This window comes from Pezoporus occidentalis, unplaced genomic scaffold, assembly GCF_034315485.1.
Source record: "Pezoporus occidentalis ecotype Australia unplaced genomic scaffold, CSIRO_AGI_Poc_V1 ctg76, whole genome shotgun sequence".
In the NCBI taxonomy this organism is placed as follows: domain Eukaryota; kingdom Metazoa; phylum Chordata; class Aves; order Psittaciformes; family Psittacidae; genus Pezoporus; species Pezoporus occidentalis.
Window position 1 is genome coordinate 1378783 of NW_026916115.1, and position 13231 is coordinate 1392013.

Genomic DNA, 13231 nt, shown 5'->3' on the forward strand with positions numbered 1-13231 from the left:
CCCTCTTGTTTGGTACAATGCAGATGGATTTTATTTTTCTTGTCATCATGCTCAACATCTTTCTCTGCCATCAGCTTCAAAGATCTCCTTGCAGACCCAAGGACCCAGCCTTGCTAGGTCAGGCAGCATCCTCTTCCACTCTGCACTCACACAGTTATTGCTGTGGACCATGAATGCCAGTGATTACAGCAGGTTTGTCACCCTGGAAAGGGGCTGGAAGTGTGAGACTGGATAGGGGAAAGAAGTCTACCAGCCCTCAACAGGAGTACAGATGCTACAATGAATAGAGGACAGCAATTTCAACCCAGATTTTCTCTGCAGGGGCTGGGGAAAGGGAGGTGGAGAAGAGTCAAAACACAGCCTGTCTAGTTTCAGAAACTCCACGTGAGTCCTCAACATTATACCTCCAAGCACAGCTTATTTTTTATCTTCACTTTTTCATTTTCTTGCTCCAGCAACAAGCTAGACACATCTTCTTGCCATCAGGGGCAAAGGCAGAACCTCTTCAGTGGCTAGGACAGGACAATGGTAAGCTACTTTCACTACTGGGACAGCATTACTGCCACTGCAGCACCATGCATGCCACAGGCAGCAGGGACAGGGCAGAACAGCTCTCACTGGGTCTATGTTGCTTGTGCAGCCCAAACACACAGATCCAAATTGCTTTACATGAGAACCAGCTGAGAGAAAAACATTAAAAAAATTCACAAAGAAGGGATAGCAGACCTTTGCAACTCTTGCATGGGCCACATGCAACTTCTGCAACCCCTGATTCAGAGCCAGCTGACTGCAGTGCACTGCCTGCAATGGGCCGTCAGCCAGGGCAGGAGGAGGTCCCATCCATCCCTCCCACTCCTCCTGCAGCATGTGAGTCTTTCCTTGCACTAACAGCAGCTCTCCCAAGGAAGAGCTGCAGATCCTCAGGTGCACCCCGCCACACCACAGCACGGTGCTCAGTGAAACCAACCTCAGGCCATGGCATGGCGACAGGCAATGCTTGATAAGAGTCTCTGCAACTTCCTGAGCTCCAACATCCACTGGCTGCCACATGGCAGAAAACAAGGCACTTCAGCTGATGCTCCATCCTCGCTTGCTCCCACCGACTCTCTTCTGCCAGGATTATTTCAGTAGCCTGCGTAGCTGTAAAAGCTGAGCAGTCACATTTCCTTGGACTTCATACCTGCTCTCAAAGAGGAACAGGGCTTTTTTTTCTTTCTTCCCTGCTTTCAGTTAGAATTAATTGATCTGTAATTGCACCCACAGAGGGGGGAAGTTAATAAACACAGTAATAAATGCCAAAGCCCCTTAAGAACTGGCTCTCCGTGCCCCTGCCTGGAGTGACTCTATCTCCTCTTAATAGTGTTGCATGCAATTCCAGCTCATGTGTGCGCATTAGTATTTCGGGAGAAAAATCGAGGAGCCTCAGTATGATGGAAATAATTTCTTTTCCTCTCCCACATACTTTGTGCTTAGGAGCAGATGGATCCAGGCTGTTTACATCACGGAGGTCATGCCTCAGCTTAACAGTTGGGGAACTGACTGTTGGGAGAGATGCGCATCGCAACCAGAAGATTGCTAAATCTGGGCTCCAGCAAACTTCTGCTGGTGGCAAGTTAAACATACAAATGTCCTCCTGCAGCCTCTTTGCATTCAAGACCTGCTTTGGGTGTTTGATTGTTTCCCCCAAAAAAACACTGCTGAGACAAAGCAAGGGCAGAGAGGCAGCTCTGCACCAGCTCCCCAGTGTGAACTTTGAGAAGAAAGCTAGAAATCCTGAGCAGACCTCATTATTTGCCAGTGCAGATGGTGCAGTTTGCAAGCAACGTGCATCCAGGTTTCTGCAAGCAGGCTACCATGGCTCACCACTCACTGTTGTGTCCCAAGTTAACAGAGTGACCTTAATTTCAGCTAGTGGGGCATGGCTGCCTGTCTTCCCTCAAAGCAGTGTTTGAATGCTGAAGAAAGGTTTCCTTCACATGGAGATGTTTCCATGGAGCTCATCCCCAAAGTGACCTTCTCCTCCCAGCTCAGCCCAACTGCAGGGCATGCAAGAGGATGCAGCCAGACCCTGCCTTCTCATCCAGCCCAGAAACCAGGGATGTAAAGGTCACACTTCCCCTCTCACAGCAGAGCCAAGTGCTCTCTTCCAGCACAAGAGGATTGCTTCTGTAAAAACAATAAAAATTAAGCAAGCAAAGCAAGGAGCTAAGTCCTTTTTATTGCCCTCAAAGACATACATTGTGTGCAGAAGTACCTTCTCCCACCTTATGTCATACCCCTCTAGAGCTCTGGCAGCAGCTTTGGCAAAAGGATGCTTCACCACTGCTGAGGGACTGAACGCACTGAACCACAGAGAATGTCTGTGACCATGGCCAAGCAGAAGCACACAGACGATGGCTCTGACATTGGGTGGCAGAGCCCAGTTTGCCGCCTCCACTCACCTTGCTCAGCCCTCCAGGGAGCTGAGCAGTCACGCTTTTCCCTAGATATCTGGCACTCCAAGAGAGCATCTCCATTGCCAATTAGGCCACCCACCCACTTGCATCCTTCCCCAATACAAACCCTATTAGCAATAAACAAACAGTCGAAATGCCAGCCGGTGCCTGGGAAGAGCCCTAGACAACTGCATCCCATTCAGCAGGTGTAGGAACAGCTGCCTTACACAGTCCCAGAGCAGGTAAGCATCAACCATGGACCAGGGTACACACCAGGCGTCCCACCAGCCAGCCTGTGGTCCTCCTGCCAGTGGCTGGCTTGTAGGCTAGAGCACTGCTACCTTACTGCATCCCCAGGCTGCTCTCAGCACCACAACACCAAAAGCCTCAGTGTCTACACAAAACATTACATTGGCATGATCCAATACTTCATCAACCAGCCTAGCCCCAACCTAACTTTTCCTCTCTGGGCTTTTGTAGGAAAGCTCCTGCTTGACACTGACACCCAGCTGGGCTTTGCTCAAATCCCCAAGCTGGATGGGGCATAAGAAATTCAAAAGCCACTTGACACTGCTTGGACACCTTCATCCTCCATAAGAGATCCCTCCTTGCAAGGCTGTGTGAATCCCCTCCTGCAGCCTGTCCCCGGAGTCCTTGGACTCAGTCATACCCCAGACTGAAAACTGGGGAAATTCAATCCACCAACAGACCCTGAAGTACAGCAAAGCACTCCTGAAACAACCACTATCAGCACACCTGAAATCATGGGAGCACTTCAGACAGTGAGGGAGAAGACCAGGAGCAGTCTCCACACTGATCCCTGCATCAGAGCACTTTCTGGCCGGCCAAACCAGTGCTATAGTGTTGGGGGGGAGGTTGTTTTGTTTTGGTTTTTTCACAGTGGACAATTAGGAACAAAATGACCTGCTGCTGGGCATGGAGTCCCCACTGCCACCTGCAGCAAGGGCGGAGGAGCCACATCCTCCTCCCAGTGCAGGAGAGGGCATGCTCTCCCCATGCACCAACCCCCACCAGCAGTTGAGGATGTGCTGATGCAACCACAGTTCATTGTCATGGAGACAGAAGCCTGTTGCTCTCCAAAACCATTTTAATGGCTTAGATTAAAGCCTCCTCTCCCCTGGGAAGAGCAGAATAGGGGCAGCTCTGCTATCCCTATGTCCCTGGCTCATCCATGTGCAACCCAGGCACCCCTACCCTCACCAATGGGTATTACCCACCATGCCAAGCATAATCTTGCAGCCAGGGCTTGCACGGAAGTGCCCTGCATTGTTCCCACAACTGCCCCAAACTGATCCCAACCCATGCCCGCCACACTCCATCAGCCAGCAAATATGCACCCCACTACAAACATATCCTGGACTCAAACACGCTTCCATAAGGCCCCACCATGTCTCTACCCGCTAGCAAGTTCCAAGCAGCCAGAAAATCAACACTGGCCGTTTCTTGCAGGTGACCAAACCCACAAACTCTTCAGCAAGGTGAAACAACAAGAAAGCATCTTCAAGGCTGCCCCCTTCCTGGGTCCCCAGGGAACAAAGGAGCTAAGCAGGGAGCAACCTGGTTTTGTGGGGCAGGCAGGTATGGAAAGGGCAGAGGAACCAGCTACTAGGATCATAGGGGGCATGGCAGTAGCAGGCCAGCCTCAGGGCCGAGAGATATGCAAAAAGCATAACCCAGAGGAGAAGGATGGCATCTCACTTACCCCGACAGCACTCCCAGGACAAGGTTCAGGACAAAGAAGGATCCAATGATGATGAGGGGAATGAAGTACAGCCAGTTCCAGGTGGCTCCTAAGGCATCGTTGGTCTGGAGGGGAAAGAAAAAACATGTGACGTTATCTTCAACATCAGCACCTGGGGCAGGGCGAGGGTGTGTTAGATGCAGCATGGTGGCGATTCTCACTCCAGGCTGACCACAGCAGGCTCCTCAGGGTGATGCGGCCATGCCTGCCAAGCCTTGATGGGCACCAGGCACTGCCTGTGCAGACATGCCTGCAGGGTGATCCCGATCAGCAGTGCCCTGATGCCCCTCGGCATCCTGCCCCAGCCACACTCGCATCCACAATCTCCAGCTCTCACTGGGCAGAACCACTCTCCTTTTCCTCCTCCTACCCTCCCCTGCAGGGATGCAGAGGCTGTAGACAGTGATGCAGTCAGAGATGTAGTGGCCTGCAATCAGGGTGCGGAGGGTGTGGGGGCCAACCTGAGCATGCCTCTCAGTAGCTTGATTCAGTGCTCCCCGGTGCAGCTCACTGAGACATGGCAAAGCAGCCCCATAGCAGCAGTGCCTGCTGAGCAAACATGGGTTAAGAGGGAAAGATTTATAAGGTGCCTTAGGGTCAGGGAAGCTGGCAGCTAAAGAAGCTGCAGCCAATACGTGTCCTTCTATGCACAGTGGGAAAGAGGCTGGTGTGGACAAGCCCCACACCTTCAAATGGGTGTTTTGCTCATGGCATCATCTCTAATAGCATGCAGGAGATGTACCTCCTGCCCCAGGTACATTATCCCAACCCCAAGGGGCTGAGAGCAGAGCTCTAACTGCAGGGCGAAGTCCGACAGCTAAAAAGGCTGCTATCAAGTCCTGCTCAGTACCTCCAGACATTTATTCACTGAGTCCTTTAATAAAGCAGTGCCCCTCTGTACCTTGCAGCCACTTCCCAGGCCCCATTTGTCCTCTGGTGTCAGGCACAGTGCACATGACGCCGGGCTGGAGGGTGATGCGGCAGAACGTGACTGTCTGGGGGAGGTGGTATCAATCTTGTTGCAATGAAAGACTCTCTTTTCTCTCTCTTCCTCCCCCCCCCCCCCCCCCCCCCCCCCCCCGTGCTAATTAAGCCCTCATCTTTGTCTGAGTCATTGGCACCACATCTCCTGGTTGGCCAGTGCAGGAGCTGAGAAGAGGCTCTGCAAGGGGAGAAGTGTATCTCCAAGGGGGAGATAAAATCACCATGCTGGAGTCTCCCTCTGGTCACCAAGGTACCAGTGGGAGCCTGAGTCAGGTATCCCCACCACCCTGACACTAAGCCCGACACAGGAAGGGTGATGCCAGAACATCCTTCTACAGGCACTGACCACAGCACTGTCAGAGGGATGCTGTGGGCAGAGGCCCCAGTGCCAAGGAGTGCCTGGAACACAGCAGCAATTAGGGCTTTGAGGTTGGGGAAGGCATCTGGGAAGACTCACCACCCTCCTCCTCCAGCACCAGGGAAACCATCTTCTCAAAGTCCTGCGCTTTCAAGAGCCACAGTTCTCTACCAGCCCTTTTGCTCAGGGCCACAGGAGCAGTGAGCACAGGGAGATGGGAATGATGCATGGGAAACACTCATCATCGCCCTCCAAAGACACCCAAGCGACCATGCTCTGCTGTAAGAGCACCATTTGCTGTGGGAATAGTCTTCAAGGATTATGAACCCATAAGCCTTGGCTGGCTTCAGCTCCCTGCCGAGACGCCATTGTGTACCTGTCACCCATGTCAGGATTGCTTGCTTTTGAAACTGGCTCCTGCCAAAAAAAAAAAACGCAGGCTTTCCCCCAGGTCCTCGGTACAGGGGATGCAAGAGAGATTAACTCCGTTCCTACAGGTGAACAAGACATCTTCCCCAGGGCTGGTCCACAGCCACTCCTCCTTCAGCCTCCTCTCCAGTAGGGCTCAGCAGGAGGTGTAGGGACAGACAGGGACAACGCGATGGACCAGAGGGCAACTCTCCCAGGGTTATCAGCCAGTGATACCAGGAGGGGCACTGCTGAGGCAGGGGAGGGGATGGGGAGCTGAGTACTCCACATAGACCCCCACATACAACTGGCCACAGTGAGCTTAGGGATGGTCCCAGCCACCCATGACAATACCAGCAGCCCCAGGAACAGAACTGCTCTGAGCAGCCACACAAGTACCCCTGCCTGGTGCCAGCTTTGCCCCAAGACAAAATTTCCCAGTCCACATCCCAACACTCCCTACAAAATCAGGAGCTAGTGAGCCCAGCCAGGTTGCAGTGGCTCCAGACCATCATCTGGTACCTTCTCAGCTGCTCTGACTGTCAAATCTTTTATCCCCCATGGAGCTGGAAAAGTTGCTGCAGTGCCTTTGCAGCTCCCAGGCTGCAGAGGTCCCAGCCAGGGCGGGACAAGAGGGCTTATTTGGGAAATGCGAGGGGCTTGGCATTTCACAGACTCGGCATCTTCCACTGCTTCTCTAGCCTGTGACAGAGAGCATGACCACAAAGCACCCAGTACAGCAGGGCATCAGAACACAGAAGAGCATGTGCATGTGCATACATACACAAATAAGTGGACGTATTCCCATCTCTTCACTCCCAAAGCTGAAGCACATCTGTCCAGGAAACCAAAGCAACCACCATGCCTGGCCATGTGTCTTCTCAACCCCAATGCTCTGACACAGACCATGCTCCCTCTCACGCGTCATGCAATCTCCCCCAGATTTTGTCAACTCTATCTTAAAAAACCACTATTCCCACTGGAAGGCTCCTCAAACAAATGTTCTAATGGCTGCTCCAATTTTCAGCCTAAATTTATTTGTGGTTATTTTATATACCATTCGTTCTTTTGCCAGCATTGGCCTTTGGCTGAAATAGCAGTTCTCCTTTCCATTTCCCATTCTGATGTATTTATAGACAGCAATCATGGCTATTCCCAGCCTCTACTTTGTCAGCCAAAGCAAGGTTCCTCCTGTTCTCTCTTGCATGATTGGCTCTTCCTCACTATTTTAACTAGTAGTCCCTTTCCTACTACAGTCCAGGCTCAGTTCAATTTCCCTGGACACAGGAGAGCCAAGGGAGCAATTCTGATGGGTCCCACTCCATCCCTGCATGATGCTAATGAGACTTTGCCACCTTTCTTGCAAACCTCCTTTCTCCTTCCAGCACTGCTACTGTGGTCACTTGCTCATCTCCTCCACACTGCTACTTCCCATCAGAGAGACCTGGGCTCTGAAGAGATACCTTTGCTGTTCCACAACAAACACATGGCTTTCCATTTCACACTGCACACATCTCTTCCTCCAGCTCTCAATCTCCTCCAGCCCAGGGTGGTAGCCTCCATCCATCCCTGAAATGCTGGGAAGCCAGCATGGAAAGCCGATGACTCAACCCCGAGGAGACCCACTGGTCACCACATCCCCTCAACACCACACAGCACCATCTCAATGCTGCTCACTTCCCTGCCAGCCTCACAGAGCTCCTCTTCATTAACACTTTCCCAGAGCAAAAGTTTTACTACAAAGACCAGCTTTACATGTTTCCAGGACTCTGATGCCAGGTTAGCCCGGAGTGACCTACCTTTGGCAAACCCATGATTCATTTTCCTCTTTTGCTTTCCAAATCTGTTCCAAAAAGGCATGTAATCGAGGTCAGGCTTACAGTCCTATTCCTGCTTGCCTTAGTTTTTTCCCTTCCTCCCCCCGCTTTTAAATATAGGCATCACATTCACTATTCTCCAGTCAGATGGTGCCTCCCCCAACTTGATGGAGTTGTTAAAAATACTTGTTACCAGACCTGCCATTTCATGTGCCAGCTCCCTCTGAACATGGGGAGGGGGAAGCCATCCCAAGCACCAGGCTGATGGGGTCTCAGCACTTGGCTTCCCCATTGGCTGCACTCATGGCTGTATCCTTTCCCACCATACAGCCTTTTGTTGCCTCTGCCTTTGTGTTGACCAAAAGCCGTGCCCAAATCTCCCCAGCCACTGCTTCACTATGCTTTGCTTCCATCTGCAGAGGTAGGGAACTGCGCATTGTCCCTTTGAGCACCCTTCATGAGGTCTGTGTCAACATAACTTTTGGTGGCTCCCATAGCACTTCACAGCTTCTCTGGCACCAAGATGCAGTTGTCTTGACTGAACAGCCCTTTACCCCATCCCTTTGGAGCATCACTTTTTGTTAATATCCCTTGTAGGCTGTGGTTCATCACCTCAGTCCACTGTGTCTTCCCAGACGGGTTTTTCCCCTGTGCTGAAGGTACTAGGAGGTCATCATATGCAGAAGTCGGGGTAGACCAGGAGTTTAATCCCCAAATTACACAGACACCATAACTCCTTTAATGAAGAAATTCCTGACTCCTGCCTTAGGCTTCCAGTGCAGCAGACCACTCATCCAAGCACTTTGGGAAACAGGAGCTACTTGACACCTAGCTTTGTTGCTTTTTCCCTTCCCTTTAAGACAACCACCTTATGCACCCCACCAGCCTAAACCATCACCACCCAAACTCTCCCATGCCCACAAGACGAAGAAACACATTTGCTACTGCTTCCAGGCATACCCAAGACACAAACACAACTAATGTGAGCTTGTCGGTGAAGACTAAAAATCTACAGCCTCCCCAAGGGACTATACACCCAAGGGTGCTTGTCATGTCAAAGCTGTGGTGGAGACTCCCAGTTGGAGCTGAACCACCACAGTGACATCTTGGACACAATGCATCCTGCAGCCAAAAAAGCTTCCAAGCCTATATAAATGACACCACCAAGACGTGGGAGCTGGACCCTCATGGGGTAACAGAGCTGGCACGGCGGGTCCCCACCTGGTGAAGGAGCTCCCACCAGCTCCCATTTCTCAACCCCCAGCACAGGGTTATTCTTTTGGCAGCTCTTGTGGATTTTTTGTTTGGAATTTTTTTTTCCAAAGGGCGGGAAAAGGCACAGGGAGCTGCAGAAGCAGGTCTCACTCAGGGGGCCAGAAATCTAAAGAAATCTAAATATATACCCAAGTCAAATGCAAAGCACAAGCTCGCAGCCCACACGTACCCTCCCTCAGGCTGCGTTTGCATGGGAAACTTTAGGATTTCTTTGCTATAGGGGAAGAAAGGGGGGGGGGGGGAGAGAGAAGGCACCAAAACCAGCACAAATTCAGTCTCTCCTAGCTAAAAATAAACAGAGAGCATGTTCTGCCTGTGCAGGGTGCCTTTAATGGTCACTCACTGCCCATCAGCTCAGGAAGGGGGACAGGGGACTGAGGCTGTGGGCATCCAAGTCATTTAGGGAGCAGCAAGTCCCAGAGAGCTACTGGACTACATTCACACAGAGATCCACCCTTGTTGATTCTCCAGTGCCTAGTAACAGGCCTGGGTTTCCACTTCAGGCTTTCCCTGGAGAGGAGGGGAGCTTTATGCCCTTCCCAGCAGGGGAAGGAGAAGGGCATGGAGACCTCCATGTCCAGTATGGCTAACAGCAAGGGCACACACTAAACAGCACGTAATTAGATTGGGGTAGTACACATTCATTACTGCAACCAACTGGCTGCAACGTACTTGCAGTGCAGAATCCACAGGACCTCCAGCAGCATGGGTGGCCCCATCCTGCTCTCATCACTGTCCTCTGCCAGGAATCTCCTACTCCATGGACAGCTCCCACAGGGACTGTGGCTTTGTTTGCATTGCAGGCAGGCTTTAATGGGCAGGGATGGGGTGACCAAACTGTCCCAAGCCTCATGGCTGGGCAGGTGAGGTCTGTCTGCTCCCCCAGGCTGTAATCATAGCAAAGGGGTGTGGGGATGAAGGTGAAAGCCGCTATCTCAGAAGGTTTTGTCCTGGGCACTGTGCCTGCCTTCCCCAGCACTTCCCAACAGTTCACTACCTGGTGTGGGGACAGAGCAGTCCTGCTTGGACAGCAGACACAAAATATCCACAACTTCCACGACTTGTATGTGAAAACCTTGGCTCAGCAACTCTTTGCCTGGTGGTGACACTCTCTGTGCCCCTGCCACATGTAATGGCATCCCCCCCAGCATCATCTCTGCAGCCCCTGACAAGCTCCTCCCTGCAAACCACAGCTGCATCCAGCTGAGAAACACACGCAGGCCAGCAGAAACAGCCACAAGATCCTCATAGCCCAGCAAAAAGAGAAAAAACGATAATTAAAAAAATACCTTACAGCAGATTCCCTGGCCTAACCAGTTCCCTCAAGACCCTGACACCTGCTGCTGCTCTCCCCAGCACAGTAACAGATCTGTTTCTTTCCTTTAATAGCAGTAATTTAATCTCCTGCATGCAGGACCATGCTTCATTCCCCACAAGCCCTGCCTGGTATTCATCAGCAACCCCAGCACTGGACAACATCTCAATGAAAATGCTTTGCTTTCCCGAATCAGGTTAATGAGGAAATTGGTACATTTCCTTTGCAGGGCCAGGGCTGGCCTACTGCAGGACACATCCTGACATGGCCATGTATTGGAGTCTCCATGCAGGGTGGGCACCTCCTGCCTGAGGCTGTGCCTCCAGCAGTGCCTTTCGCTAACCTGTGGTGCTCCGAGGTGCCAGGGACAGGCAGCAGGCATGAGTCCTAGCAGAGGGGTGCACGAAGCTCAACAAAGCCCATAGGCATGCTCGTGTCTGTGTATGTGGGGGGAGGGAAAGGGATGAGGAAACAGGAAAAAAAATACCAAAATACTGCATTTTTCTGCTTTCCAAATGGAATGCAATAAACACATTGCTAGAAGTTACTAAAATCAAGTCTTTTCAAAGCATCTGAAATAGGCAGAGAACAATGTTCAGATTTCCTCTTATCCACTGAGAAATTGCCCCAGTACTGATTCACAACCCACTTCCCATGCATGCCTCCTCCTCTTCTTCCCCCCCCAGTCATCCCTCACTGTGCCTCTCAGCTGCCTCCACCTCTGCTCCAGAACTCCCACCTTCTCCCCCCCCCCCCCGATTCCTCCTCAGCCTTCCAGCCACAGATGTGGGCACCCACTAACTGCCCCACAGGTAGGATAAACTTCTCCTGATGGAGTATTTGCAAAGCTCCTCAATCTTCATTAGACCCAGTGCTTGGCTAAGACAGCATCGGTACTCCTAGTGCAAGACCCTCAACATCGGGCTCAGTCCATGCCCACCTGGACCCAGAGCTTGTGTGCTGCAGCAGGGCATGGTTTTCATGGGATCAGGCTTGTGCTTGTTTTTCAATGGGGGTCAGTGATTGCCGGGCTGGATCCCTGCTTTGCCCAGAGAGGCAGCTTGGGCCCCATGATGCTTCCTTTGATGAAGGGATGTTCCCAGTTCCAGCTGTGATGCTCAGGACATCAGACCCATGCACAACCTCGCTCAAGGACCCCAACTGACCCCAATCCCCCTACAGTCCAGCCCTGATGCACAGCAGCACGTGGACCAATAGAGGCATGGACACAGCTCTGCAAAGCCTCACCGGCAGTTTCCAGTACCAAACTTGCTAACGAAATTACAGGTCCTGGGCTTAATGAAGATGAGCAATATGAGACCAGGCAGCACCAAGACCCCCTTCCCACCTCCCCTCCTTAAGCCTGGAGTTCCTGGGCAGCACTGGAGCACCAGGGCCAAAGCATCAATGCCTCCAACCACCCCTTGGCTCCCCAACTCCTGCCAGCAGATGGTCTAGGAGCAAGGAGGGGGTGGGCAGGGAGCTTTTGATAGAACATGCCTGCAAAGCTGGGGATCCAGCAGACACAGTTTGTTTCTTGCTGTGTCATTTCAGCACACACACACACACAGAGGGAAAAGGAGGGGGGGGGGAAGAAAAGGCTGAAACATTTGGCACGCTGGCAAGGGTCTGGCTTTGCTGAGTGCAGAGAAAGAGCCATTCCTTCCAAAGGGAGGAGAGGGTAAAGCAGACTGGCTGCTGCACTCGTGCCTGTCAGGGATGGGCTCCAGCACCCATGGCTGGCAGCACACGAGTTGCCAGCTTGGGCACCAACATGAGCCATTTGGGGAAAACCATCTCATTTCATAAAGTTAGGAAGGTTTTAAACCTTCAGGCTGGAATTTGAAGTCTTTTCTCTGAAGTCCTTGCTAACTTAGTCACGTCTAAAACACTCAGTGTTTGACATTTCAGAGAAGGAAGCAGGAAGGGGCTCTGCCCTGTGGTGACAGGAGTGCTGGGGACTTTTCGGATGCCCCTGTCCCCCCCCAGGCACAGAACACAACCTGCCTTGCCCACATGGCCAGGAGCCACCAGAAATAGCTGCAGAGGCATTAAGATCTGTGCTTTCTACCGAGCTGCTAAGAGCACTGGGTGTTGATTAAATTTTCATACCTCCCCAACAGGATATTGTGTGTGTGTTGCGTTTTAATTTAAAACACACAAGAAGGGACTCCTTTCCCCTTTGCAAGCGTTCCAGCTTGAGAGCCTGGCATTGTCTCAGGGCACTGAAGGCTAAAAAGCCAAGTGGTTTCCCTCTTTCATCATCTCTCCATCTCTTCTGCTCTCCAGCCTCTCTCCCTCCTCCTCCTCTCTCCAGGTATCACCTCTAGCCGGCGCTGCTGCTTGCTAGGAGCCACCAATGCGCATCACACTCACAGCTTCACCCTCCACAGTGCCCAAAGGAGCAGCACAGCAGGCTTAGCCACCAGCTGTGAGACCACTGCTGCATTGAGCTCCTCCAGTGTTCTGCCCATCACCGTGGTGTCAGGGCAGCTGCTGTTCTGAGGCGATCACTGCACTGCCAGCCTTTCCTGGGGTCTCTACAACCCTCAGCACATGGCTGGCACTGCTGCAGCTCTTGCCCTGGGACTAGAGACCTCAGGGGAAAGGAACCAATGTCCAGAGGAACTGCAGCAGCACCTGGAAGCACTGAGGCTCATGGAGGTTTCCCAGCTCATCTCAGGTCTGAGCAAACCTCAAAAGGAGCAATTCCTCTCTGGCCAAGTCATTAATCCCTCTAGTTCCTGTCTGCCTCAGGCACCGCCAGGCACTGCCCTTGCTCTCCAAAAGGCAAGAGGTGAAACCCACCCAGACATGCAAAACGCTCAGGTCCTGCTCACACTGTTCACATGTAGGTGCTTCAGGAAGAGCAGCTGA

General features: G+C 52.1%; 1 protein-coding gene across 4 annotated transcripts in view; it reads right to left on the reverse strand.

The window, feature by feature from the left end:
* Positions 1 to 13231, reverse strand: part of CACNA1E (calcium voltage-gated channel subunit alpha1 E) — a 141469-nt gene that overhangs the window by 58515 nt on the left and 69723 nt on the right. For all 4 annotated transcript variants that reach the window (XM_062602329.1, XM_062602328.1, XM_062602326.1 and 1 more), the window contains one exon: positions 4159 to 4262. In XM_062602329.1, coding sequence (XP_062458313.1) covers positions 4159 to 4262 — 104 coding nt within the window. The remainder of the gene's footprint in view (positions 1 to 4158; positions 4263 to 13231) is intronic.